Below are 26,667 nucleotides of genomic sequence, written 5' to 3' on the forward strand. Positions count from 1 at the left end.
CTGGGGTGGGAGTAGGGGACAGACACAGGAAGCTACTGTACTGATGCGCTCATCATTGGAGCAAGTCCTGCCTTCGAGGAGGGCACTGGAATGGGGCAGAGCCCATTCCCACAAAGTTCAGGAGGGCTCAGCTGGATTTGTGAAAGGGAAGTCATACATGTTTAACACAGTTAGAAATTCACAACAGACACCTGAGTAATAGGTGGGAGTTCCTTTTAAAGGATCTTGAATTCATACCTGTGGCCCAACATCTGAAAGGGAGCAAAGTAGAAGGGTAATCAGTGGACAAGACTTTGAATCCATTTCAGCCTGACTCATTTTCTAGGTACACTGCATCAGCACAGAATTTACTCCCCGGAAGCACGGAGGTGAAAAGGGAGTGCCTTTTAGGATCCAGGTTGACACCTTTAAGCAGAATGAAAATGGAGAATACACAGATCATCTACACTCAGCTAGCTGCCAAATCAAAGTTTTTAAGGTAAGAGATGGAAACTAGGCTTTGAGGAAGTGAGGCCCAGTGTTGCTGGTAAAGGTGTTTGTCTGAAGCCTGATAGATGAAAAAGTCTACTTTGTTTTTAAGCCGAAAGGTGCAGATAGGAAACAAAAAACTGATCGAGAGAAGATGGAGAAGAGAACCGCTCATGAGAAGGAGAAGTACCAGCCGTCCTATGACACCACGGTCCTCACAGAGGTAATGCGGGCACCATTCCGGTTCTGAGGAGAAGCCGGGCTGTGCACTCTGGCACCACCTCTGAGGATGAGTTTGGCTGCAAAGGGTCTGGGAAGATTGGGTGGTAGATTGACATAATGTTCTTGGTGAAATTTGTGGGGAAGATATTCTCTTTAAATTTGGGGATTTTAATAGATTCGTTTCCTGGGTGGGATCGTGGACGAAGATGCTGAAATCCCAATCAGGTCTCAGAAACAGACCTTAAAATCCTTGGAGTTGATAGAAATTATGTTGGGGCCCAGAATGTCCGATGTTTGTCACTGCTGGGGTTTTGCATCTTCCTTACCTTTGAATCCTGCTAGTCATACGTTTGTTTAATTGGACGGCAGAGGCATAAACAGGGTATTAGATCTTTCTTTGTATAATGAAAAGACATTGATCCCAATCTTTGGTGTTTGTCCAGATGAGGCTTGAGCCTATAATTGAAGATGCAGTTGAACATGAGCAGAAAAAGTCCAGCAAGCGGACTTTGCCAGCAGACTACGGTGATTCTCTGGCAAAGCGAGGCAGTGTAAGGGCTTCTGCTTCTCTTTTCATTGTGCAAGAAACCTTGTGCAGTGTTAGATATAGGACCAACTTCCACTGAAAAGTAAAGCCAAATTTGTTTTTGATGTCCTTGTCTTGATTTAATTTGCTTTTGTTTAGACTTCCTGCTTTCTGTTTGTTCCTCACTGAGGAAAATTTCCTAAATCTAACACTTTCAAAGTTGACCATATTGGGTGGTTTTGGAGAGAAAACAAATGACACTCAAAAATGTGTTCCCTCCCTGTCTCCTTCCTTTCCTCCCTCCCTCTCTCTCCTTTGCACATACACTTGCTTTACGAGCACTGAAATTAATTGAAAATACTTTCTTTAGTAAAATAGTTATTTTTGTGTAATTAAAAAAGGTTTTTGCTTTTTCGTGTGTGTAACTGATAAGAAAGTGTCACAGATATTTGGAGAAATTATGGCAGCAAGCTTGACGTTAACATACGCAGTACTTTGTGTCCCATTTCCCTGCATGGAGCGTAAGAATGTGTCTGCTTTTAAAAGCCTGATTGGCAGCACTGGTAGAAAAACAATCCTTGACTGCATTAGTGTTTCCTCTTGGCACCTGCATTGTGACCTTATGCTTCAGGCCAGCATAGGACACCTTGCTACACTCAGCCCTGGTTCCCCACTGTAGTCCAGGGGGGTTTTGGTTGAATATGAACTTTGCCAGCTTATTAAGTAGAGCAGATCTTTATTTTATAACACAGTTCTTCATCAAACAGTTGACAAAGGGTTATCTTGTTATATAAACTTAGATCAGCTATATACCAGCAGTAAATGTAAACAGAGAACATTAAATAATTTTTAAAAATAACTTATCATACATATTAATGGTTACTGTTTCATCATTGCAGTGTTTATACTATCAAGGTGCCAGAAATGGAGTTTTCACTCTTACACATGTATCTGTAATTATCTGTAGACTATGAAAGCCACAGGCATTATCACAGGAACATTATTTCCAAATTAAAGCATTGAGTGAAAATATTTTAAATGCTTCTATATGCATTTAAATAATATATGCAATAAAACTGAAAATGTCCTCTCTGAGGGGCAGGGGAGCACACCATGTTGCATTTTCTTTAAGTGGGCTTTTTTGATTCAAATCAGAAGTTGTATGGAACAACTGTATGCTCCTTCCCCAGAACGCCCGCCCCTCCAGTTTTATCTTTTTATTCTCCTAATTTCCCAGCTGAAGACACAAATGGTTCTTAGTAAACTTTTTTTGGGAGACACTGGTAATTCAAATCATTTTTCCCCTTTTGTTATAAACTAATTAAAAGGAATGGTTCTGATAATTTGTAAATTAAAGAAATCTGTTATAGCCTAGAGCTCATCCGAAGATGCAAGTCTAAAGTATGCAAAACGTCAGCAGTTCACACTGGCCTGGGATTTCACATCTTCCAAGTGTGCATTGCTTGCTTCCCCAGGGCTGCATTTGGTTTGGTTAAGATACTTCTAGGGGTGGTTAGAGGTCTTCTTGGAAACCTGTTCATTAAAAGCAAGGTACAGATGAATCCCTTAAAAAAGAAAATCCGCAGCATTTTATATATTTCTTCAAGCACCTACAAAAGAAGGCCAGCATTTCTTACAGTTCTCTGATAGTTACAATTGGCTTTCAATTGAAAGGGTATCCAGACTTACCTGTCAAAGCTACATGGCGCTGTGTGAGATGGTCCTGCACTGAATAGAGGCAGCACTGTAGGTTCCCGAGAGCCACAGCACAACCAAACCCTTAGTGTCTCTGTTGGTCTTTGCATCTGAGCTGTATTTCATCGGCTCAAATCTGGCTTGCCAGTGTCTACAGTCTGCAGTGAGTCCTCATTTTCTAATCTGCCTGGGGAGGGACTTTGTTCATAGTGTACCAAAGCTGTGACTCTACAAGGCCAGGCCAGATATCGCTGGAGCCTTGATGAATCAGTACCATTGCTTACTTTTAAAGATAGGGAAGAATGACGAGGTAGAAGAAACACTGAAAATATTCCTTGGTATGCCTGTACTCTCCTGGGTCAAGACTGTAAGAGAAACTTACGAAAAAAGCAGGTGGGAGAGCCTTGGTGTTTCATCTGGCCTGGCCATTGAAGAACTTGGAATCCATCATTTCTAAAAGTAGAGGCCTCCTAACAGGACCAGTTTTCATTGAATGCTAGTTTTCCTGTGTTCTGTGAATTGAGTCTCCTACTTATTGGGCAAGTTTTAGATGTCAAACAGCCCTGCTTTTCTACTGCTGGAAGAATCTAGATGTGTAAAAGTGAAATAGGTATGTTTATGGAGTTTCAGTAAATTTGGTGTCTTTGCTGTATCACCTGCCATGCTCACTTGGAGCTTTTGATGGCTTTATTTCCTCAAACAGCTGGCAATAATTACCAAAGCAGATCTGGGGAGACTTGATGATATTGAAAGGTCTATACGGTTTTGATGTGTGTGTTATGCCGTGTTGTAATATTTTGTATCTGGGGAGAATGGTGTAGCGGGAAGATCTTCCAAGTAGTAGAGGTGACCATGAGCATGTGACACCCGCAAGTTAGGAGACCTGCCAGGCGGCCCACAGCATCTTGGGTTCCTCAAACTGTATAAGCTGGGGAGGTACTACTTTGTAAACTGGAAAGAAAAACAAAAGACCCTAGTTTAAAAAGAATGGGCATTGTGTAAAATGTCATTTATAGTGAAATTGGTACAACCTGCAGAGAGGGTTTAGCAATGCATTCCAGCCAAATTAGATTTCTTTTTTGAAAGTTGATAATAGTTGAAACATTAAGTCTGCAGTCATTTTCCCCATTTCTGAGGGGATACCTAATGGGTAGTTGTAAAGAATGTTGAGATGATGGGATTTGTTTTATTTTCTTTGTACCCATGCTTTTTTTTTTTAATTTATTTTTGGTTGCATCAGGTCTTTGTTGCTGCGCGTGGGCTTTCTCTGGTTGCGGCGAGTGGGGGCTACTCTTCGTTGTGGTGTGGGCTTCTCATTGCGGTGGCTTCTCTTGTTGTGGTGCGTGGGCCTCAGTAGTTGTGGCTCGTGGGCTCAGCAGCCGTGGCTTGTGGGCTCTAGAGCACAGGCTCAGTAGTTGTGGCACACGGGCTTAGTTGCTCCACGGCATGTGGGATCTTCCCGGGCCAGGGCTTGAACCCATGTCCCCTGCATTGGCAGGCGGGTTCTTAACCACTGCACCACCAAGGAAGCCCTGTGCCCATGCTGTTGATGGGTGTCAGACACGCTGTTTGAAGCTCCTGTAACCATTGGGGAGACTTGGTTTCTGAGCTCAGAGTCCTTCACACTAGTGGTCTTAACTTCACTCAAAAGAATTTTGAAAAAGAATATACTCCTTGCACATTTTTAGGTTGACATCTGAAAGATTTCATCATAAATTTAAATAGTTCCAAAGGATTTCAAAAAAGGGGGGGATATATGTATACATATAGCTGATTCACTTTGCTGTACAGTAGAAACTAACAAAACATTGTAAAGCAACTGTACTGCAATAAAAATTTTTTTTAAATAGCTGCAAAGGAAACAATTTTCTGACATACTTGAATATCTGTATTTACAACTTAAGGTGAAGCCATCACTTTAGTTAAGTCTGAAATTTTACTCTGCTCTTCCTTCTTCATCTCATGTTTTCTCCTTCACTCCCCTTAAATAATATTGTCCAAATAGGACATACTTTCATGCCTGGAAATCTTTTAATGGTCACCTTAATTACTTTTTTACAACAAACAATATAACTTGAAATTTAATTTTTAAAATTTCCTGTGACCATGTAAGACTTAAGTCAGTTGAGGAATTTAAAACTTATTATTTTTACCAGTTTATCAAAACAACAAATCATACAAATTTTGATGAATAATTTTTAACTATAAAAATAGAAATGTTATTGGAAATGCATTTTGAATGATGAGACAGGGTAGAACATACTTAAATTCTAGATTTTTTATAGGTAAGAGAAACTTTGTTTAGATAAATTTATTTTTCTTTCAGCAGTGTCATTCAGGTCTTGGAACTCCTTCTGAGATACCTGCCAGAAATTCCAATGATCTCTCTTTGTATGATCTAATAAATTATTTCAGTGTCTGTCAGCTGACAAGATGTCCTCCTGAATTATTTTGAAAGCAAAGAATTGAAAACCCCCTGACGTAGAGAAGAATTTTAGAGTCGTGTACTTTCTTAGTGTCTACCCTGATTTCTCTGAATGGTCTTTAACTTGGCTTTTGGCAGAGCCTTACACCCCACAGCCATGGTGAGACAGGATGCCGTCTGTGTGTGAAATGGGAGGAGAGTGCTTATGAAAGGGGACCTTTGAAACCCAGGGCGTTCTCAGCCTTAGAAAGAATACCGTGGAGTGAGATGAATTCCCTCCATCCTCAGCACTTGAGGCCACCCTGGCCTATTCAGCATGTTTTGACTTTAGCTTTTTCAGTATTCCTAATTGGAATAGTTAGTGTGTCTTTGTATCTTGGCTCTATTTTTGGTCAGAATTGTGCCAAGGGCTGAAAAATATTTAAGTCCACCCTGCTCCTTCTAGAAAGTATAAACAATAAACGTAGGTAGGTAGGTAGATGGCTACAGGCAGTACCATCCACAGTTGATGTATTTTGATGTTGGGCCTGTCTCATCTTACTTGGGGATGATCATGAACCTTAGAGAGATCGGGGAAGTACATGGGTACCAGTGAGGCTGCTCCTTGGGGAAGAGGGTGGAAAGAGCACTAGGTGGGACAGATCTACTGTCCTTGTCACCACGCGATGTCAAACGTTGCTTCTGAATCCTTTCTTGCCTCTGCTGTTCTTTAAACCTCGATAGGTACCTACTGGGGAATGGATGAAGAGGGAGGTGAAAGTTCTTGAAAGCACATTGTACTTAAGCACACATTTAAAACACCTTTAGAAATGTTTGCTGCTGTCGTCACCTCAGGTCCTCTCTGAGAGTAATCAGTGTCTAGACACGCACAGCAGGTAACATTTTCCCTGCCACACACCAGTCAGTTTGATGCGTTTCTGTGAGGTTGCTTGATGAATGTTAGGTGTCTTGTGTTTCACGATCTTGCATTTGGCCAGACTAGAGAGTGAATTACAAGGCTATTACTCCCATGTACTTTAGAAGCGAACCATTAATTTATTTCTGTTTCTGTCCGCAGTGCTCTCCATGGCCCGACACCCCCACCGCCTATGTGAATAGCAGCCCTTCCACGGCGCCCACCTTCACGGCCCCGCAGCAGAGCGCTTGCAGCGTCCCGGACAGGTAGCCGGTGTGCGTGACGAGTGCCCGTGCTCCTTTATGTCCCTTCCTGTCAAGTTACGCAGCCTCTTTGTGTGTGTATCTGGGGTATGTGGTAATTAGAAATAGCCTGCTGCAGGGCAAAACTGTCTTTTCTTCACCTTCCCGCCTTTTTGCTCCTAGCCCCCTTGTGCCTCACACACTCACAACTGTGGAAATTATAGAAAAGGTTGCATTTTCAAGGTATATTCTTTGTGAGATAAAATCAGCATTAATGGGCTTCATGGATAGAGAAAAGGACAGTGAGTTATTAAGGTGAAACTGTGACTTGAATATGTTACAATTGAGTTTATGGTAAAGTACACTTCAGTGCTCACCATGTCGAACAAAGATCATTTTCTACCCTGTTTCTTCTCCCTCCCAAAGACACTAATTTTTTTTTTTTAATTAAGTCTTTAAAACTTAAAGGAAGGACTTTCCATTTTAAAGACTTGCTCTGGTTTTAGAAATGGGAATGGTGGGCTCTGTTCATCCTAGTTTCTGGCCTTGACTATTAGCTGCTGGTCAGCAATGCCCTGGGGAGATTGTCCTTCCTGGGGCTTTGCTCAGGAGCTCCTGCTGAGTAGTCAGATCAGAAGGTCCCCGCTGTTATGACATTTCTTGCTGGGAAGTAAAATTATGAAAGTTAAGACCATAAAGGAGGGAATTCCCTGGTGGTCCAGTGGTTAGGACTCAGTGCCTTCACTGCTGTGGCCCAGTTCAGTCCCTGGTCGGGGAACTAAGATCCCGCAAGCCACGGGGTGCGGGGAAAAGAAAGAAAAAAAGGAAAGGGTTCTCATTTTTGTACTCTGGTCACGCCAGCTCGGGCTGCTATAACAAACACCAGGGACTGAGTGGCTTATAAACAATAGAAATTCATTTCTCCCAGCCTGGGGGCTGCGTGTCCAGGGGCTGGATGCTGGCCGGAACGGGTTCTGGTGAGGACACTCTCCGGGTGCAGGCTACCAGCCTGTGTGCTCACCCAGCGGAGAGCAGAGGGGAGGAGGCAGACTCTTACAACTCTTAACGAAGTCACTGATCCCATTCCTGGGGCTCCGTCCTCACAGCTTCTTCTAATGCTCATTACTTCCCAAAGGCTCCACCTCCTAATACTGTCCAGCACGTTGGGGGTAAGGTTTCCACCTGTGGTTTTTGAGGGGACACAAACATTCAGTCTGTAGCAGGGTCTGGTGAGAAAACAAAGGAGAACATGCCTTTTCCCAGAGGCGATGGATAGACCAAGAGGCAGCTTGTTTCCATGTAGGTTATTGTGCTTCAGGGTAGGGGGACACTCCTGGACTCTGGGACCAGCATGTCACCATGCAGGGGACTGAATAATCCTAGAATATGACAACAGTTTCAGAGAGGAGCTGTGAATTCGTGTACACACAGGCTCACTAGATATTTCCCGAGAGCCCACGGTGCCCAGCACTGTTCCGGGTACTGTGATGTGAGTGAGAGAAAGCCCTGTCTGAAGGAGCTCAAGTTCTAGTGGGCAGAGGACAGTAAACAATCAACATGGTAAACCTAAGTAACTGGGGTACAGGTGCTAAGAAGGGACCAGAAAGGTGGATGCACTCCCTGAGCAGCTGTCCTCATTTTCCCCTGGAAACACAGGGTTAGTGGCACAAGTTTGTTTCTTTTGTTCTCTTGAATTTCACCCTGTTTAATCATGGATAAATATATTCATTAAAGGGATATTATTTTTATTTTGGCTTAGGTTTACTATATCATTTCTTATAGCTCATAATCAGATTTTTTTGCAGTTATTTTCAACTGTTTATCTTATTTGATTCTCAAACTTTTTTCCTAACTAAAATGAATGAGTATCTGTCATTTTCCTGGCACCCCTGGAAATCATTGGAGCCCTTTTGTGTCATGAAACGTGACTTTTTTTACTAGAACAGATGTAGGAGGAGAAGGCACAAATTAAACCGTCCTCTGTGTCTTAACTTTTTTGTTTTTTTTTTTTTTGGTCGCACTGCGCAGCTTGTGAGGGATCTCAGTTCCACAACCAGGGGTTGAACCTGGGCCATGTCAGTGAAAGCGCCAAGTCCTAACCACTGGAACGCCAGGGGATTCCCTTCTGTGTCTTAATCTTATCAACATATTGACTCCTTGACCAGTTGTGCACTCTTTTTGCATAGTTACATTGCTCTGTCCCACAGTATTATTTTAAATTCACCTAGTTTAATAGCCTTTAATGTCTTGATTAAAAAATATATATCATAATAATCATTCTTTTCTTCCTTCCCCCCTTCCTTCTCCCCAGCAATTCTTCTTCCCCAAATCATCAAGGAGATGGAGTTTCACAGGCCTCTAGTGAAGTAAGTATCTTTACCCTGAACTATCATGCTTTCAGGGTCCTGCATTTTGAAGCCTCTGACAGGGGTTTGAGTCATTGTTTGGGTCACTGAATAATCACACCTGTGCTCTTCGTGGGTGTTTTAAACTTTAAACCTGGAGGATTTCTGTGTTTTGTTTAAATGTTCTTTATAACATGCCAGTGACTTGGATTATTTTTTGTAAGCCTTAATAGTTTCTTCTGTTTGTGTTCATTTTCTTTGTTAATAGCAACTTCAGCCTTCAGCCACGATCCAGGAAACACAACAATGGCTGCTCAAAAACAGATTCTCTTCCTACACAAGACTGTTCTCCAATTTTTTAGGTATGTTTGTGTTTGTGTATGCACACGCACACGTTTGTTTTTGTACTTTTATTAGCTGTAATTAAATTTTGGGGAAGTAACTGTATGTAGATTCGTAAGAAGTTGCCCAAACCTGTACAGGGAGCTCCTGTGTACCTGTACAGGGAGCTGCCTAGTGTCCCCAGTGGTAGTGTCTTGCAGACCTATGGTGCAGGATCAGAACAGGAACTCGATGCTGTTTCACCAGGTTTACATGCCCTCATTTTTGTATACGTGTATATAGATATATGCAATTTTTTTGATTTTATTAACTTTTTATTTGAAATAATTTTTGCTTTGCAGTAAGTTGCAAAAATAACACAGATATGTTCCAGTGTACCCTTCACTCAGTTTCTCACATACTTACATAGTACAGTATCAAAACCAGGAAATTGACATTGGTGCTATGTGTGTATATAGTTCTGTGTCATTTTATCACATGTATAGATTGTATGCCCACCACCACCGAAGTTAGGATGCAGAATCTTGCCATCACCACAGGGATCTCCCTAATTACCCCTCCTCCACGATCCCTAATACCTAGCAACCATTAATGTATTTTCTGTCTCCATGATTTTGTCATTTCGAAAATGTTACATAAATGGAATCATACAGTATGTTACCTTTTTTTCTCTCAGCACAAGGCCCTTACTTCCATCCAAGATGTTGTATCAATAGTTTGTTCCTCTTTATTGCTATGTAGCATTAGAGGGTATGAATGTACTCATATATGGTTTTTATAGACTTAAGTTTTTTTCTTGCCTAGTAAGCTACGGGAGTATTTAGATGTAATTTCAGAAAGGACCGGGCGGTGCTGCTTCAGCTGGTGCTATAAGAAGCCTGTTTGGAGGGACAGTAATAGATAACGCCAGCTGGGGCAGGGGCAGCATTTTCTAAACATATTTGGCCCTGGGACCCTTTCCCGACAGAACACTTAGTAACATGTCCTGGCCAAACTCCTCCTGGGCCACGGTGAAGTAGCAGCTGGCTCTCCTTAGCCCATGGTGTTGGGGGACCATCCAAATGCAGCTCGAGCCTTTTAAGAGGAGAGAACATGTGTGCACACAGCTGGCCTAGAGGAAAGCCTGGTTTCACAAAGAACGTGGTTTTCTATTACATCAGCCCTTTATTTCTGTGCTTGTGTCATTGTTTGTCATTCCCCAGGTAGCGCTTTGTCTCTTTAAAATTAAAGTGCTGGGTGAAAGTCGTTGGCTAGCTGGGATGCACATTTTTATGATTAAGTAAGCCTTTTATCTGTGAAAAACTCATTTAAAAATTTCAGCGTGTTGCGGGATGTGGGGCGCATCTTGGATGCTCACAGGGGAGACAGGGAGAGCACTGCACAGTCGGAAGGCTCTGCCACGAGGGCCCAGGTTCCTGTTCTGTCAGACGATGCGTGTTATAGTTCTGAGTGGTGATCGCGGTGGCTTGGCCTCCTGCCTTTTCCTTCCCCTGTGAGCTTCCCAACAGTAGAAAGGCGAGGAGAGGGAGGCTTCTTTCTCTTAGCGTGTTAGGCAGTCATGTTTTGGAGAGGGCTGTGCAGTGTCTGTCCAGCTCTGTGTGTGGGTGAAGGATGGGCACACACATCTCTGGTCGCTCCTGGGAGCCCTGTTGGCAGAGGTGTGTATGGAAAGCCCCCTGGTAGAGATGACAGCGTCTGTCTCTGCTTACCTGACTCCATAAACAGCTCCAACAGTGCTCGTGCCTCATGGGAGATGTGCTTCTCTGGTCTTTGTCCTTTTACAAACTAGAAGATGATTAGGCTCTTAACATTCAAGCCCTCAAAAGTAGATAACTCCATTAATCTCGTTACATATGTAAGTGGATATTTATCATATGGAGGTCATGCTTTAATCCCAGAGGGCATCTTCATTCTCCCAATAAACTACATCTGAGCGTCAATAAAAGGTAAAACAAAAGATTGTAGACACACTCAAACGTAAAACATAGAAGAAAGAGTCTGATGAGCTCCTGTGTCACCACACCCAGCTCCAGAGACGTCCAGCCTAGATCAGTGTCATTCTCTCCCACTCCCCCCACCTTCCCTTTCTGTCCTACTTTAAAGCAAATGCTAGATACCATGTCACTTACACACCAAATACTTACGGGGGAAACCTTAAGTATAATATGCAATTCTCTGTCATGCTTTTGTATTAAAACTGGCTGCTGTGATGGAGTTGTTTGTTATAGAATGTTGCACTGTATGTAGCATGTTACAGTATAAAGAGACCTAGTCCTGGGGCTTCCCTGGTGGTGCAGTGATTGGGAGTCCGCCTGCCGATGCAGGGGACATGGGTTCGTGCCCCGGTCCGGGAAGATTCCCACATGCCGCGGAGCGGCTGGGCTGGTGAGCCATGGCTGGTGAGCCACGGCCGCTGAGCCTGCGCGTCTGGAGCCTGTGCTCCGCAACGGGAGAGGCCACAACAGTGAGAGGCCCGTGTATCGCAAAAATAATAAATAACTAAATAAAAAAGAGACCTAGTCCTAGCTCTGCTGCCAACTTGTGTGCCTTTGGGCAGGTCCCCCAAACTCTGACTTCCATTTCTTCCTTTTGTAAATTAAAGATTGGTCTGGGTCATCTCAAGGTGAACTGTCTGGGGTCAGAATCATGCTCATCTTCACGAGCTCCACCCAGCCAGAATAAGGCAGGCACTGAAATTCTGTATTGGGAAGAGACATTCCTGTCGGCCCTTTGCTCTTGGCTCATTGCTCTGATTTTCCAGCCTCTGGGCTTCTGAGTTCCTTCTTGATAGAGAACATGGAGAGCCAGCATTCTCTTTGGCTGTGAGGGACAGGTATGTGTGTGTGTGTTGTTCATGTGTATGTGTATACACAGGAGACCTGGCGATGGCTTCGAAGGACGTTAAACTGTGAAGACAGATGCTGCAGAGTAGCCTGTACTGCTGGTTCTTCTCCCATTTCCTTGAGAAGATTCTTTTTGCTCTTCTCCAGGTGCCGACTTGTTAAAACTGACAAAGGAAGATCTAGTACAAATTTGTGGTGCAGCCGATGGAATTCGGCTCTATAATTCACTGAAGTCAAGGTAAAATACCGTGTTTAAAAGGAACTGTTCTGCTTGAAATAAGAATGTGCCCTTGTTCGCGTGGGGACTGCGGGCAGGATGTGTCCACGCCACGTCGGCGTGTGCCCTTGCGCTGTGGCCGCTGGCCCGCCGTGCTCACGAGGAGACTGTTTTGTGTACACCTTCAGGCAGGCCCAGATATGATGCAGGCACTGAGGGCAGAGGTAGACTGTAAGACTAGAAATGCACATGGGCAGGACTGTGGTCTGGAAGACGACTGGGTTTGTTGCCAAGAAAACAAACTTCTCATTTAGGTGAGCTATACAGAATCTATGGTTTTCAAGGTCATGTGACACTACTAAACAGTTATTAAAAATGTAAACTTCTAATTGTGAATTAAAATGATAGAACTGTAAACTGTGCTGGCTTTTAAGATCCATTTACTATCGTTGGTATTTCTAGACTTGTGGTGTGAGAATTCCATTAAACTGAATTTTACTGATGTTACATTGCTGACATAATCTTGAAACTTAAATTTACCAGCATCTGACCGACCATCTCAATGGTTTAGAGTCTGGATCATCAGATTAGACCACCTGTGATAACCTGTGATAGTTGGTGTGAGGTGTGTGTTTTTATATTCTTCCTAGTAAATTATTTCGTATAATGAAGTAACGTTGTAAAGTTCTCCTAAGGAAATAGACCCTAGATTCTTGTAGCTGTCGCTTGCGCGTGCAGCCCTCCTGCCGGCTCACAAGCGCTGTCTTCTGGTTGCAGGTCGGTGCGGCCCCGCCTGACCCTCTACGTCTGCCGCGAGCAGCCGGCGCCGCAGGGGCAGCAGCAGGCAGCGGGTGGCGGGGGCGACAGCAGCGCCGCCACACCCTACGGTGGGTATGGGCGGGCAGGGATGGGGGGGCCAGGACACTCGGCTTCCTGCCACTGTCCTTCTGAGTTGGTGGGGACCACTGGGTTGTCCTGGCAGCAGTGAGAGGCAGTGGCCCTTCTCGGCTGTTGTTACGATAAAATTTAATTTTAAAAGAACAAGTGTAGGGCAGAGTATGGCACCCCTGCTTTAGAGCCTCTCTGTAGTCTTACCTTAATTGTAGTTCCAAATTCTAAGCAAAGATTTCTGTACTCACACACATGAAAAAACCCTTGTTTGGGGAAGCAAAGTAAAAGCACTGATATTCCTGATCCGTGTTTGGCTTGAGTCAGTAGTAGAGCAGGACCTGCGAGACTCAGGCTCACTGCAGATGTGCCTGACGCTTTGCAGACAAGGGCTGCTGCATCGTCACGTGTTCCAAAAACAGCTGGGCTTTCTGTGGAGAAGCAGGAGGCCTCGTGGTCCACATCCTTAGCTTCTCGTGTGCCGTCTTCTACACTGTTTTTAATTCTTTAGGGGAAAGGAAGAGGGGAGAGGTAGCTTTTATTCTTTAGGATAAATTCCCAGTAGTAGGTTTACTGAATCAAAAACTATGACCTTTTTAGAGTTCTTTTTATATATGGCTAGAAATACATAGCATTTTTGAAAATGGCTTTCTTTCGGTGTAACTTACATACCACAAAGTCCTCCCACTGCAAGCGCACAATTCAGCGATACTTTAATCAGTTTACAGTTTTGCAGCCATCGCCACAATCCAGTTTTAGTCCCATTACTCCAGAATGATCATCTGTGCCCATCTGCAGTCACTTCCTGCTTGCTTTTAAGATAAAACCTCAGATACTTTTGTACAGAGGTTAATGTTAATTAAATTATGTGTGAGCATAGATAATGTATTATTATATTCATATGGGTAGTAAGGGGAGAAGTATTCTTATCTTTATAATTTTTATATTTCTTTAGTACTTTGAAAGGAGTGATCTTCCAATAGATGAGGTGGAAAATAGATCAAAGATTACTGCTAAAATGCTGTTCTTATTTTTTATTTCAGTTTATCATGCAATCTACTTAGAAGAAATGGTTGCTTCAGAAGTTGCTCGAAAACTTGCGTTGGTGTTTAATATTCCTTTCCACCAAATTAACCAGGTTTACAGACAGGGTCCCACCGGTATTCACATTCTTGTTAGCGATCAGGTAACTGGCATGCCCTTTTCCCTTTCACACTGATATTTACTTTTATATGTATTACTGAAGTGCTATAGAAAAAAAGTCTGTGACTCCTTTGGCAAGTACTCATGAGAATCATTTTCAGAGTTGGGAATCAAGATTGGGAAGAATTTATAACCAAGAGTTCTAGGTGTCCTGGGTGGTAGAAGGAATACAGGTAAAGGAGAACCGGAGCTCTGATCCCGCCCTCTTTGAACTCCGACACTGGTCACTGGGGGGCTCTGGGTTAGCGAGCCTTTGGCCCTTTTTAGCAAGGCATTTGAATGTGTTTTCCTTTTGTGTACTATTTGATGGCTGATTTTAAAAAGCTGTGAGGTTAGAAGGGCAGTTCACTGCCGCCCCGTGTTCAGTGACAAGCAAGTAAGAGCACTTTGGCAGCAACTTTTTGTTAATCACTATCACAGAACCCAGCAGCGAATGCCTCCCCGTGGGCTGGAGGGTGACTGACCAGATCGCCGGGCCCCCATGGGCAAGCACGGTCAGCACCGAGCTGGCCAGTACAGCAGGTGTAAGCCCTTGCTACCTCACACTGCCTATTTGAATTACCATTTTGGCCGTTGAGTCCTGTACTTGTACAGCTATATATAGATTATGACATTTTTCTTTTACTACTTTTACTCAGTTAAGAAAAGACACTTGGATCTTAATTATACATCTGCTTTATCCTTCTAGATGGTTCAGAACTTTCAAGATGAGAGTTGTTTTTTATTCTCCACAGTAAAAGGTACGTGTGTCTTGAAATGCGAGAATCATGAAAGATAGTGTGTGCCTGAAATCAGCAGTCATCTTGCATATTTACTTTTGGAAATGCTGGCTTTACTAATTTTAAGAAGTTTGAAAAAGGAATCAAGGAAATATTTCTAGTGACTGAAATATTGTGGAAATTAACTAGCAAGTAAGGAAGAGGAATCAGTCCTTCTGGATGCCTGGAGAAAAACCCCAGTCCATTTAGCGAACATTTTACTGAGCACCTCATGTCAGACACATGCCGTTGGTGCTAGAAAGGTCTTCCCCTCCTGTAGTGGGGAAAGGAAACCAGAATTGGTCCATAGATACACACAGATTACAAATAGGTAATTTAAGTGCCATGAATGAATGGGGAAGTGGGGTTGCTTGTGGATGAGGGGGCCACGCAGCTGTGGAGGCTTCTCTGAGGAGCTGTCACGAACGCTGAGACCTGGAGCCTGAGGGGGAACTGAACACACGAGGAGCAGCACCCCAGCTGGCGCGGGGCCGGGTGCAGAGGAAGGAGCGTGGCTGCTCTGGAGGCCTGAGAGGGCCCGTGGCTGCGGTGCAGGGCGAGGACAAGCAGAGCTGGAGGCGGGTCTGGTAGGCAATGCCTGGCGGTGGTGGGAGTTTAGATTTTATTTGAAATGCATTGCAAAGTCAGTGATGTTGTTTAAACAGACGAGTAACGTGAATAGATTTTTCTTTTCTTCCACTCGCAACTCTGTGGAGACAGATAAGAAGGTGGGAAAACTGGAGGCAGGAGATGTCATCTAGATGAGAGGTGACGGGATCTTGGACGCTGATAGACAGGGCCCTGCTGGGCTCCACATTGGAGGGAGGAGTGGTTGTGACTCTCACAGGAGCAGCTGGGCAGGCGGTGGTCGGTGGTCCCGGTGGAGAGGTAGGCGGGCTTGGGGGAAGCGGCCAAGGCTTCTGTTTTAGGACGTGGAAATCATAGCCGGCTGGGGCTGGCAAGAGAGGCCTGGGCTTGAGGTGTAAACCTGGAAGCCTTCAGTGTGTCCGCCGTGACTCAAAGCAGTAGAAATTCTTGAGGTTATGGAGGGAGAGAATGTGAAGAGCGGGCCCAGACGGGGTTCAGTAGAGTTCCAGTTACAGGGCTGGATAAAGGAGGGGTTTTTTAAATGTAAAGTTACTATGAGAAGAGACCTTTGAAAGTCTGATGAGTTAAGATCTAAAGCTGCACCTCAAAGAGCATGATGTCACGTGTCACCCTTTCCTGGGAAGAGAGCAGCCCACCTAGAAGGCAGGGGCTGAAGTTAGGACTTCACCCTGTGCCAGACGTGTCTCCTAAGCCACCAAGTTAACCTGCGGTGCAGGGCTGTGTAGTCTGTGAACTGGCCCACTTTTTCTCATTAGACATGTTTAGTTTAGCACCCTTCTGGCTCAATTTTTCGTTCTCAAAACAATGCAGTTTTTACTCTGCAAAACTCACACTGTCTATAGAAGAGGCAGCTCGTCCAGTGAACGTGTGGCTGCGTCCTGTGAAGGCGGTGGGGTTTCTGGTGTCAGGCATCACAGGACGTCCCCGGCTTGCTCAGTGTACTGTTTTCAGACATTGGTCCTTATGGAAAAATTCATTTGTTCCTTGATGACCGCCTGTACTGCTGCTTCTCGCCATCTCCCGAGAAACACTAGGCCATCGCGCAAAAGTAGTGATGTGTTTTTTTAAAATGTTTCAGATCTACTTTTGAGGAGTTCAAAAATTATTTCCAGAAAAGGTGGATGTAAGCACCCAGTTCATTGGATAGTCTGTGCCCTGTGCCTTGCCCTCAGGTCGGGGGTGGGGCGGGCCAAGGGAATGTGCATGTGATGCTGCCGTAGGCCAGAGGGACTGGAGCAAGTTAGCTTGTTTTCCTCTAGAATATTTAAAGGTACCCTCTGAACTGGGGCGGGGGGTTGTAGAGTTCTAGGAGTGTTCAACGTAGTCTTGATTCTCCAGCCTGGTAAAAAATTGAGCCTAACGTCCCTTTCTTTTTTCCATAGCTGAAAACGGCGGTGGCGTCCACATAATTTTGAAGTGACGTCTTGACGTAGTCTGAACTCTATTCAGCACCAGTTAAAGTTACGCTTAAAAGTGTGTGAAGACTGAATCCAAGAAGTCTTGGGATTGGATTTTACCGTATGAAATGTTTCATATTGAAAACACAGGATGACCCTTCTCACAAGCTGGATGAGAGGCACGTCTCCTTCGCTTCACTGCCTCGGCCTCGGCCCGGGACAGTGAGCACGTCGGGCCCCGGTGCAGGTAGGCCGCCTGCTTCTCTGCCAGAGAGGCCAGTAGACACAGTCCCTAGAAGCAGCCTTCGCTGTCTTTTTACACTGTATGCGGTTTGGAAATGAATGTAAAGACGTACTGTGGGCATTTACCTTTCTGGGCCAGTTCGGCTTCTGCTGCCGGGACCTTATGCTGACCTGGGTCGGGGTGGGGGGGCACTGGCTGCTGCGGGGCCAGTGCCAAATCCACGTGTGGAGAGAGGGAGGCCGGCGCTGATACGGGCCGATCACTGGTCAGGGGAGAGGCTTGGCGCCTTCTTGGAAAAAATCATGTCTAAGGGTGCGCATCTGCCGTGATCATGCCAGATCGGAGAAGCCCCAAGCCAGGAAGAGGGGCGTGAAGCAAACTGCATTATCAAGAGTACCTTGGTGAGAGGATCAGTGTAAATCCTAATAGGTACAAAGACTTTTGTGTTTTTGCTTTGTCACAGATTTATTGAAAAACTTTTTGCTTCTGCTTCCGTTTTTAGCATTTTGGTTTTCATTTTTGAAGCCCCAATGCCTTTTAAACTCATGTGGTTTTCTTTCTCCTTTTCCTCCCTCTCTCTGTCTCTGACCACCCACCCCACCCTGCACCATACTGTTGTTGAACTTTTTTAAAGACCTGTCCCCAACATTGGAAATACACCTAAGCAGGAGAAAACAGTGTGATAGTTTCTGACTTGGTGTTAAGGGGTCTTCATTATCAAGAGTTGAAATTTATTTGTGGAACACTAGACATCACAAACACTATATTGTACCATCAAAATTCCTCACATTTCTCTAATATGGAGCTTTAGTACAATCACGGGTAACATTCTGGTGATTATTTAGGGACTTTTTTATACACCACATAATAGCTTCTTTTTCTATAAAAAGAGTGCCTCTTTCACAAAACCAATGCTTGTTGGCCAGTATACTTTCCAAAGGGAATCACTGTTTTTGCAATTTTTTCTACTATCAATCAATCAATCATTATTATCTCTTCCCTTCACCCGAAGCCTTCCCAAAATTCATCAGCAAGCATTTGAGGCCTGTGGTGTACTAGACACAATTTTCTTTTCAAACTTCGATTCCATTTTAATTATACCATCTCTGTCCGTTTACCCAGTGTCTTGGTTTTGAGTGTATTATTTGATCCTTATCTTTGTTCAGGCAGAAATAAGAATGGGTAATTTTGAGTTTAAAATCTCTCCCAGAAGACAAAACTACTTCAGTGGGTGAAAGCTTTGGCATTTTATGTTTTATTCATAAAGGGGGTTATTTGATATGAAAAAGTAATGTCTCTAAATATTCCATCTTTGGTTTGAAAATATCCATAACAACTTGTATAGACCCTAAAGCAGGAGAGCTTTCCTTTCCGTCATTTTCCCTTTGCTTTTGTATGACCACATGTTTTCTGTACCAGTCACTTGGGAAAGAAGTGAGCTTCTCTCTTAATTAATTGTTTAGAGTTTTGCTTGTCTATTTAGCATTCCTTTTTGAGTCTCAAGATTTATGGAACAATAAATGTCATTTTTAATGCTGTGTGCTATTTTGAATTCCTCATCAGGTTTTACAAGTGGGGTAAAAATAATTAAAGCTCATCAAACTTGAAATGACACCAAGCAGCACATTAGTCTGTCCCAGTGAAACAGGTTAAATTATGGCACCAGCAAATTTGCTACTTTGTTTTTTTAATAGTAGGATGTACACATTTCAGTATAATAAATGTTTTCCGATTGTTTTGCAAATGTGTGTCTCATTTAAAATCCAAGTTCCTGCCAGTGTGTCACCTCATGTCATAGAATCAAGGAGTTCACTGTGTATGTTCTGAGTACACACCAGTCCCAATGTTGTTATAAGAGCTGATGGGAGTGTGTGTTTTCAGTTTGTTTCCTCAAAGCTGATGCAAACTGAGGACAGCTTATCCAGTGACTGTGCCACACTTAAAGGGGAAGCAAACCTGATTTTTCTTAACAGAGGTTCTCCTGTTTTGTAGATGTGGTCCAACGTCATTCAGCCAGAGTCCAGCAGCTGTGAGAGGTTGTGTCCGGGCTCAAAAGAGATAATGTATAGAAGGCCCATGGTCATTTAAATTTTTAAAATAGAAACTATATTCATAGCTTCCTGCAACAGCCATTTTTTCCCCCACACAGTGGTGTAAATGTATATTTAGATAACTGCTATGGTATACACACAGTAAGGCAGCAGAATCATCAGGACTTTAATGCTTATTCTGATAATCCTGTTGATTGATTTATAGAGTTGTATATCCATCTATTTGCCTTCTCTCCCCAGAATGCAGCTGAGGCCTTGTATCCTAAATGCTTCTAAAACTCTCCACCTAATAGAACCGTAACCCAATTAGAAGTATTGCTCGTCATGGGGAAATTTCTCGTTTTTGCTGTTTCCCTCAGCTTCTCGTGAGCTCTGGGCTCTTCAGTTTGGGGCGTGGTTACTAAGAAGGGTTGGCTACCATTAACACAGAGATGCAGTAAAGGTCACAAATGTGGACAGCACAGAGCAGAAACCAGATCATCTTATCAGATTTCAGGTAACATTAGGAACGCCTGAATTTGGAAGATGGATTTGCTCAGATTTGTCTGCCATGAGCTAATAGCAATAAAACCCTCTGGCTTAAGCATTGCAGTGGTTTATTCATTTTTATATAAGTCTCAAAGGTGCCAACACTTTACTGATTTTAGTTTTAAGTGTGTAAAATTTTTGAATAGTCCTGGTGTAACTTGATTTCTAAGATTTTAAAATAAACTTGGAAAAAAATCACACCCATTCTACATGCATCCATTATTTTTAATTGATTATATTATAGATAACTTGAGCCTTAATTCTGTTTCTTTAAGGTCCCCCAAAGTTTGTGAGACATGACATGATCAGCTTTTCTATAACAACAACACATTATGTGCCACAGCCTACGCCAGAGCTTATGATTTCCAATCAGGCAACACAAACTGAGTTGCTTTTGTTTAGTTTTTGGTCCCCAAAAGGATATATGACAAGTTGACAGAAACAGAAAGGTGAAGACCTTGCTTCCCCCTGTTTAGAGTCCTCATTCTTTGGTGTCTCATGGAAACCTATTAACTTGCCTTCCACGTAAGTCGCTACATAGAAAACTGTCGGGCATTATGAATTTGCAGTATAGTCACTTTGATAAAGTTGCTATTTAATCTTCAAAGTGGAAAAGTCCTGCTAATCAAAATGGAATCGTTGTGAATAAAAGTAGGCCACTGGCTGAAGTATCAGGTAGAAAATCAACAGCTTATTTATCTGCTCAATTTGTGCTAACACTAATGGTCTGTTCGAGGAATGCTGACAAAGCCAAGGGCAGGAGTCCTGTACCGAGGGAGGCACCCACCTCTAGAGATCCAGGGCTCCTGCGTGGTCCTGGCTGCACTATGACCACTCTTGCCCTGTGGTAATTGACACAAGGCTTCGAATTGATTGCATCACAGCAGAATAAAGGTAAAAACTATCACGAGAGTTACTGCAGTCCCTGCAGAAGTCTTTTACCTGTAAATGCCTTTCCCAATGGAGAATCAACAGATTTGGATGATGGTGGACTACGTCAGAAAGACTCGGGTCCTCGGGAGGAAGGGACACCTCGTGAAGCCCTGGGCTGGGCAGCTGCTGTCAGAGGATGACACAGCACCTGCATAGCCTCTGTCCACTTCCTCCCACTGCTGTCGGCGGGGTGACAGGAGCAAAGTAGGCATGGACTTTGACATGAGGGAGCTGGGCCTGAAAGTAGAAAGGAAAAGTGTAGTCATAAGATAGTTTGGGGATTGCAGGCATAATCCTAGAAAAGCCCACAGTTCTCCTATAGAATCTAGTTCACTCTACCATTAGGCAGATAGTCCCAATAGAATTTCTGGTGTGCGCTAACGCTGCTCCTGTCGACATGCACGTCTCCCCAAACAGCACCTTTTAAAGACAAAGGGGTGGTCGTTGTCCCTGTGTGCAAACCAAGTAGAGATGTAACAGCTGTAGCACCTGGGGCTGCTTAGGGGTCTAAGTGCAAAGTTGCCTAAACTTAAAGCGTATTCAAGAACGACGGAGGTGAACTACATGCGGAAAGAACGCCACAGTTATTAAGACACTTTATACGTAGAAATGAGCAAAGATCAAGCCTACTGATAACGGCCTTAAGTCCCTTTCCTTCTAGTAAGTTTGCTAATCAACAGACCACATGGAACCTCCACCCAGACCCATTCTAGAAGTTGACTCTTTCCAGGGTGGGGTCTAATGAGGAAATTTAGAAGAAGTCTAAGAGGATAGTTTGCGTAACTATTGGCCCAGGACAGAATGTAGAAAATGGATGTTGATTCTTGGTGTATTTGTCGTTTGCTGAGAAACTGCCAGGTGTGGCTGCTGCCCGACACTTACGCGCATCCGCTTGATGCCCGCGCGGGTGACCTGCTGGCAGTCGTACAGCTCGAGGCGCTCCAGGCCACGACAGTTCTCCAGGTGCTCCAGGGCCACGTCAGTGATGAGGAGGCAGTTGTCCAGTTCCAGCACCCGCAGCCTCTCGTGGCCGCAAGGGCTGTTGCTCAGGTGCAGGATCCCATCATCCGTGATGAGCTCACAGTGGGACAGGCTCTGGAATGAGGGGAAGCACAGATGTTTGCTGGACCCTCTCATTCCAAGGCTCACGGCCCAGGAAGAGCAGGGAAGCCGGCCCAGGCAGCGTCCCTGGGAACCACTGAGCAGCGGGAGGATGGAGCACAAAGCTGTGGGCCCATGGGCAGCGGCTTCTCTCACCTTCCCGCCAGGTAAAGATGGGAACCGACACTGCAGAGGGCGGTCTGCGCCGTGAGGATCCTGAACTCACCTCTTCCCGCAAACAGCGAATCTACAGCTACACAGGGAACAGCTTCCTCCAGAAAAACACATAAAAACTGGCTGAACGACTCTCCACGTTGGGCAGATGAGAGAAGGCCCACTTGGAAGCGGAAGGAGAGGCTGGGCCAGTCTGTCATGAACCCCGGCCCCAAGCGCGGAGACCCCCGGGCAGGAGGGAACTCATAACCTGGAGCTTCTCACTGAGGAGCGAACGGTTTAGAACGGTTTAACCCCACATTAGGCACCTGAACGTCTAGCTGGAAAAACCAACCCGCTGACCTCCGAGAGACCCAGAGACCACAGCAATGTGAGGAGGAATTCAAAGGACTTTCACACCCGGGCCCTCCCCACCCCCAGGGCCCAGATGATGGAGGGGAGCCCAGCCCGGGTGTGGGAGGCTCGCCTGCTAGGTGACACATTGGGGGGCCTGCTGGGGTGCCCCGAGGGCCTAGGGATGGGCGGGGGCCATCTTTGCACATTCCCTCTGCCGAGCTCCAGCCACTGGATGACATTTTCTTTTTTAAATTCTGGGCTTCTTCCTTCCCGGTGAGCACTATTTCGCATCCTCTCCCGGCCCTGCCTCTGCCTTGCACCAGGGTGCCATCCTCATTCTCTGTCTCTATGTTTCTCTCAGGGGGAGAGTTTCACGTGTGTCTGGTGCCCCCGTTTTTGCAGCTGTTGCCAGGGGACACGTCCATCTCCTGGCCTGCGGGGTCCCACGGGACTGTAACCAATGGAGAGATTGTTACGTGGCTCCCACGTCCCGGGATCAGCAAGAGAAAACACCCAGGAGTCGTCTTTCTCGGAAGGAGGACTAGGAGCTTGTCCTCACAGCTGCAGCCAGGGGCACAAGTTTCTAATTAAACACACATCCAAGGGCTGACTGTAATCCTTCCTAGAGACCCTGGAGGCTGATGCTGTCCTTGCTCTCCCCTCTGCCGTGCTCCAGAGCACCAGGATCTCCCAGAGGGAGCTTTTACATCTGCCTGGTGACCTGGTTTCTATTTCTGGTGCCCCAGTCTTTGTATAAGGTGCCCATGGGATGCTCCTTGCTCACCTGGCCCTGATGGCCAAAGAAGGCTTGTATTCCTGGGTCCCATGGGACTTTAACATGAAAGAGTTCTTGGCAGGCTACCACCCCCAGGGCACTTTACAGACAGCAGGCTGAAACACACCCCCAGCCTTTCTGGGAAAGAGGCCTATTTGCTTGTCCTGGAGCTTACAGGGCGGGCTTCAGGTCTGGTACACATCTAGAGGCCTACAGATGTGCTCTCAGCAAAGGTAGGTGCAGGTACATGCCATCTCTGCACTCTCCCTGGTCAGTATCCCCCCAGACAGGAGTTTACGCCCTTATCTGGGAAAAGAACCAAACAGAGGTCACGGAGCTGAAGAATACAACTGAACTGAAAAATAAAGTAGAAGGTTTCAAGAACAGACTAGATGAAGCAGATAAAAGGATCAGTGACTTGAAGACATGGCAGTGAAAATCACCCAATCAGAGCAGCAAAGAGAAAAAGAATGAAAAAAAGTAAAGAAGATACCCTAACAGACTTATGGGACAATATCAAGTGGACTAATGTTCTCATTATGAGGGTAACAGAAGGAGAAGAGAGAGAAAGAGGCAGAAAAGCTAATGGAGAAAATAATGGCTGAAAACTTCTCTAGGCTGGGGGAGGAAACACATCCAGATTCAGGAAGCCCAGAGAATTCCAAATAAGATGAGACCCACGCCAAAACACATTACAATTAAAATGTCAAAAATTAAAGAATCTTAAGAGCAGCAAGAGAAAAACAACTTGTTATATACAAGGGAACTCCCCGTAAGACTATCAGCAGGCTTTTCAGTAGAAACTTTGCAGGCCAGAATGGAGGGGCACAATATATTCAGAGTGCTGACAGAAATGAAAAAAAATTCCAACCAAGAATACTAAACCCAACAAAGTTATTCAGAACTGAAGGAGAGATAGGAATTCCCTGGCGGTCCAGTGGTTAGGACTCAGCGCTTTCACTGCTGGGGCCCAGGTTCAGTCCCTGGTTGGGGAGCTAAGATCCTGCAAGCCACACAGCGTGGCCACAAAAAAAGAACGGAAGGAGAGAGTTTTCCAGACAAGCTAAAGCTAAACTAGTTCATCATCACTAAACCTGCCTTACAAGAAATGTTAAAGGGACTTTGTTAAGCTGAAAAGGGCACTAATTAGTAACAAGAAAACATGAAGGTACAAATCTCACTGGTAAAGGCTGTGATAAATCAGGGTGAAAGATAAAACTCTGTGGCATCAAGAAAATAATATAGTCTTTATTGGCTGCAATTCTTTATTCTTTAATAGCTAAAATTCTTAGATAGCTTCTAGGACCAATGAGCTGCATTAATATTTTAAAAGTCAAAAAAACTGGCTCTGGTACTGAAGAGGAAACCAGCCCCCCAATTATCAATAGAACCTGCTGATGACATCCTACAAACTAAAAACTGAAGTAACGAAGAGGATCCTTAACCTCCTTTGAACAAACTTCATGAACTCCTCTGTGTTCTTTTGAATCTGGAGTTCCCCTTGTTTGCAACTGTATATTTGACTTATTTTCAAAGAAACATGATGAGTTTCCCTTTCAAAATGGCCTTCTAGATTTGGTTTTTGTGAGAGTACAAGGCCCTTCCTCCCTTGAGGATCACAGAGCAGTTCCTGGAAGGGGTGGGGTATGTGCACACTTGCCTCCTTCACATGTAAAGAAGAACCAGGGAACTGAAGTTTAGCAAATGAGGTGTGATAGTTACCTGGCTCGGGGCTAGTGGTCACTTCCCTCATTTCTTCCTGCTTGCAGATCTTTAGTAAAAGCTAAAAACCAGATTTCAAAATTCTGAATCTATGGAGCTTTGCCCCAATAGCACTGGCTCCTCTGAGCTCCCCAGGCTGGGGGAGGACTCCCTGGGGTGGACCCCTGGCTCCAGCATGGAGAGCACTGTCTGGCCCTCCCCCAGGGAGGTGGGGACCGGCTGCTCCTAAGCGCGTGTCCCAGGCGCACCCGGGCTGCCCCGCACCAAGACTCTGCATCTGTGCTGTGAGACCTGCAGCAGCAGAAACGCACATCCAACAACCCTGAGCTTCCACTCACCCTTGGCTCTACCTGGGGGCTGACAGAGGCGCTGCTACCATGTCCGTAGCAGGGAGAGCCCCTGGAGTATCCGTTAACAAGGATCCAGACACACACTGCTGTGCAATTTCTGAGTGACGATAAAGTCTGTCTCTTCTGATGAATGATCTTTTCACTCTCCAGTGCCTAGAACAGTGCCCGGCGTGTAATGGTCCTCAAGAGGTGTTTGTAGAGTGAATTTGATGAATATAATCAGATTTAATCCACAGCATTTCCCTTTTCTGTGTGGGCTACCAGGCATCTTCAAAGCTAAGTTTAGATTTCAACTGCAACTGTTTCCCTGCTTTTCTGCTAATAATCCTCCAGGTATTTTTCTTTTTTATTTTCATTTGAGGCTCTTATCTTGGACTTCTGGGTTTTATTATAGTTTATCTTTTACTCTAAGTCCCCTTTCTGGAAGTAGCTTGTATGAATATCGGGGAAGATGGGGAAGATGGAGAAGATTTCAGTCACCAGAATCCCCGCTGGGGAGAACACTATTTGGAAGACATTTCCTGACCCGTCGCTGAGGTGGGCCTGCACTCCTGAGGAAGCAGGAGTTAGGGAGCTGGTGGAAGGCCTTGTCCCGTGCACACAAGAGACGACACTGCCCAAGGGGTGGGAGTCCAAGTCCAGGGTATCTCCGAGTCGGGGAGAGAGCCCTTGGGCAACAGGGAGGAGGGAGGTTAAAACAGGAAACAAAGCACGGGGCTCCTAACCTTCCCCACACCTCTGAGAAGCAGGCCATCTCAGGGACACGGGGACAAGGGGTGGAGAAAGCCCATCAGACAACTGGTTCTATCAATTATAAAACCAGATCAGAACTAATTTGGGAGTAAAGACATTAGAAAGACAAAATTATCTGCAGGTGTGTAGAGGGAAACAGTTTCAGCAGAGAGTCTGGAAACAGGTAGGTTTCTGACTATCTCTGAAGTCTGACACCAAACTCAAAGTCCCAGAGCTGTCCAAAGCCCAGCACACTTGTGCCTGAGGGAGAAGCATCCAGAAGGAATGTGGAAATAAGGAAAACTGGTGGGGAGAGTAACTCAAGGCCAAATGGAGCTCTAATGATGTTATAAAATCCCAGCCCTTGCTGACAGAGCAAGTTCAAAGGGGATAGAGAGAGCTGGCTTAAAAATCTGTCGTGTATCTCAGGGCAGTGGGAAGACCAGACCCCACGGAAGCCACGAGATCTGGGTCCTTTGGGCAGTTGTGTAAATCTGGGCAAGCTTCTTAACCGCGCTGAGCCTCAGCTTCCTCACTGATAAAATAGGGATGTCCATGGTGCCCACATCACAGGGCTGTGTTGGGATTCAGTGAGTCAGTGTCTCTGGTGGGAGCAGGCAGCCAAATGGGGACTCCACCCCTGCTT

General features: G+C 45.0%; 2 protein-coding genes across 9 annotated transcripts in view; one reads left to right on the forward strand and one right to left on the reverse strand.

The window, feature by feature from the left end:
* UBP1 (upstream binding protein 1) overlaps window positions 1-19,063 on the forward strand; it is a 70,832-nt gene extending 51,769 nt beyond the window's left edge. For 4 of the 8 annotated variants that reach the window (XM_060162446.1, XM_060162447.1, XM_060162450.1 and 1 more), the window contains 11 exons: window positions 326-478; window positions 581-691; window positions 1,134-1,241; window positions 6,394-6,497; window positions 8,785-8,839; window positions 9,087-9,180; window positions 12,151-12,241; window positions 12,998-13,107; window positions 14,152-14,294; window positions 15,000-15,051; window positions 17,061-19,063. In XM_060162446.1, the coding sequence (XP_060018429.1) occupies window positions 326-478; window positions 581-691; window positions 1,134-1,241; window positions 6,394-6,497; window positions 8,785-8,839; window positions 9,087-9,180; window positions 12,151-12,241; window positions 12,998-13,107; window positions 14,152-14,294; window positions 15,000-15,051; window positions 17,061-17,098 (1,059 nt within the window). In that variant the 3' untranslated portion in view covers window positions 17,099-19,063. Of the gene's footprint in view, window positions 1-325; window positions 479-580; window positions 692-1,133; window positions 1,242-6,393; window positions 6,498-8,784; window positions 8,840-9,086; window positions 9,181-12,150; window positions 12,242-12,408; window positions 12,535-12,763; window positions 12,846-12,997; window positions 13,108-14,151; window positions 14,295-14,999; window positions 15,052-17,060 lie in introns of those variants that run through there. The other 4 variants (XM_060162448.1, XM_060162449.1, XR_009542900.1 and 1 more) reach the window with 3 other exon arrangements.
* Window positions 19,064-20,102: 1,039 nt separating this feature from the next.
* FBXL2 (F-box and leucine rich repeat protein 2) overlaps window positions 20,103-26,667 on the reverse strand; it is a 78,946-nt gene continuing 72,381 nt past the window's right edge. The window contains exons 14-15 of the mRNA XM_060162452.1: window positions 21,714-21,926; window positions 20,103-21,068 (exon numbers count right to left, since the gene is read on the reverse strand). Of these exons, the coding sequence (XP_060018435.1) occupies window positions 20,961-21,068; window positions 21,714-21,926 (321 nt within the window). The 3' untranslated portion in view covers window positions 20,103-20,960. The remainder of the gene's footprint in view (window positions 21,069-21,713; window positions 21,927-26,667) is intronic.

This window comes from Lagenorhynchus albirostris, chromosome 10 (assembly GCF_949774975.1).
Source record: "Lagenorhynchus albirostris chromosome 10, mLagAlb1.1, whole genome shotgun sequence".
NCBI classification, from domain to species: domain Eukaryota; kingdom Metazoa; phylum Chordata; class Mammalia; order Artiodactyla; family Delphinidae; genus Lagenorhynchus; species Lagenorhynchus albirostris.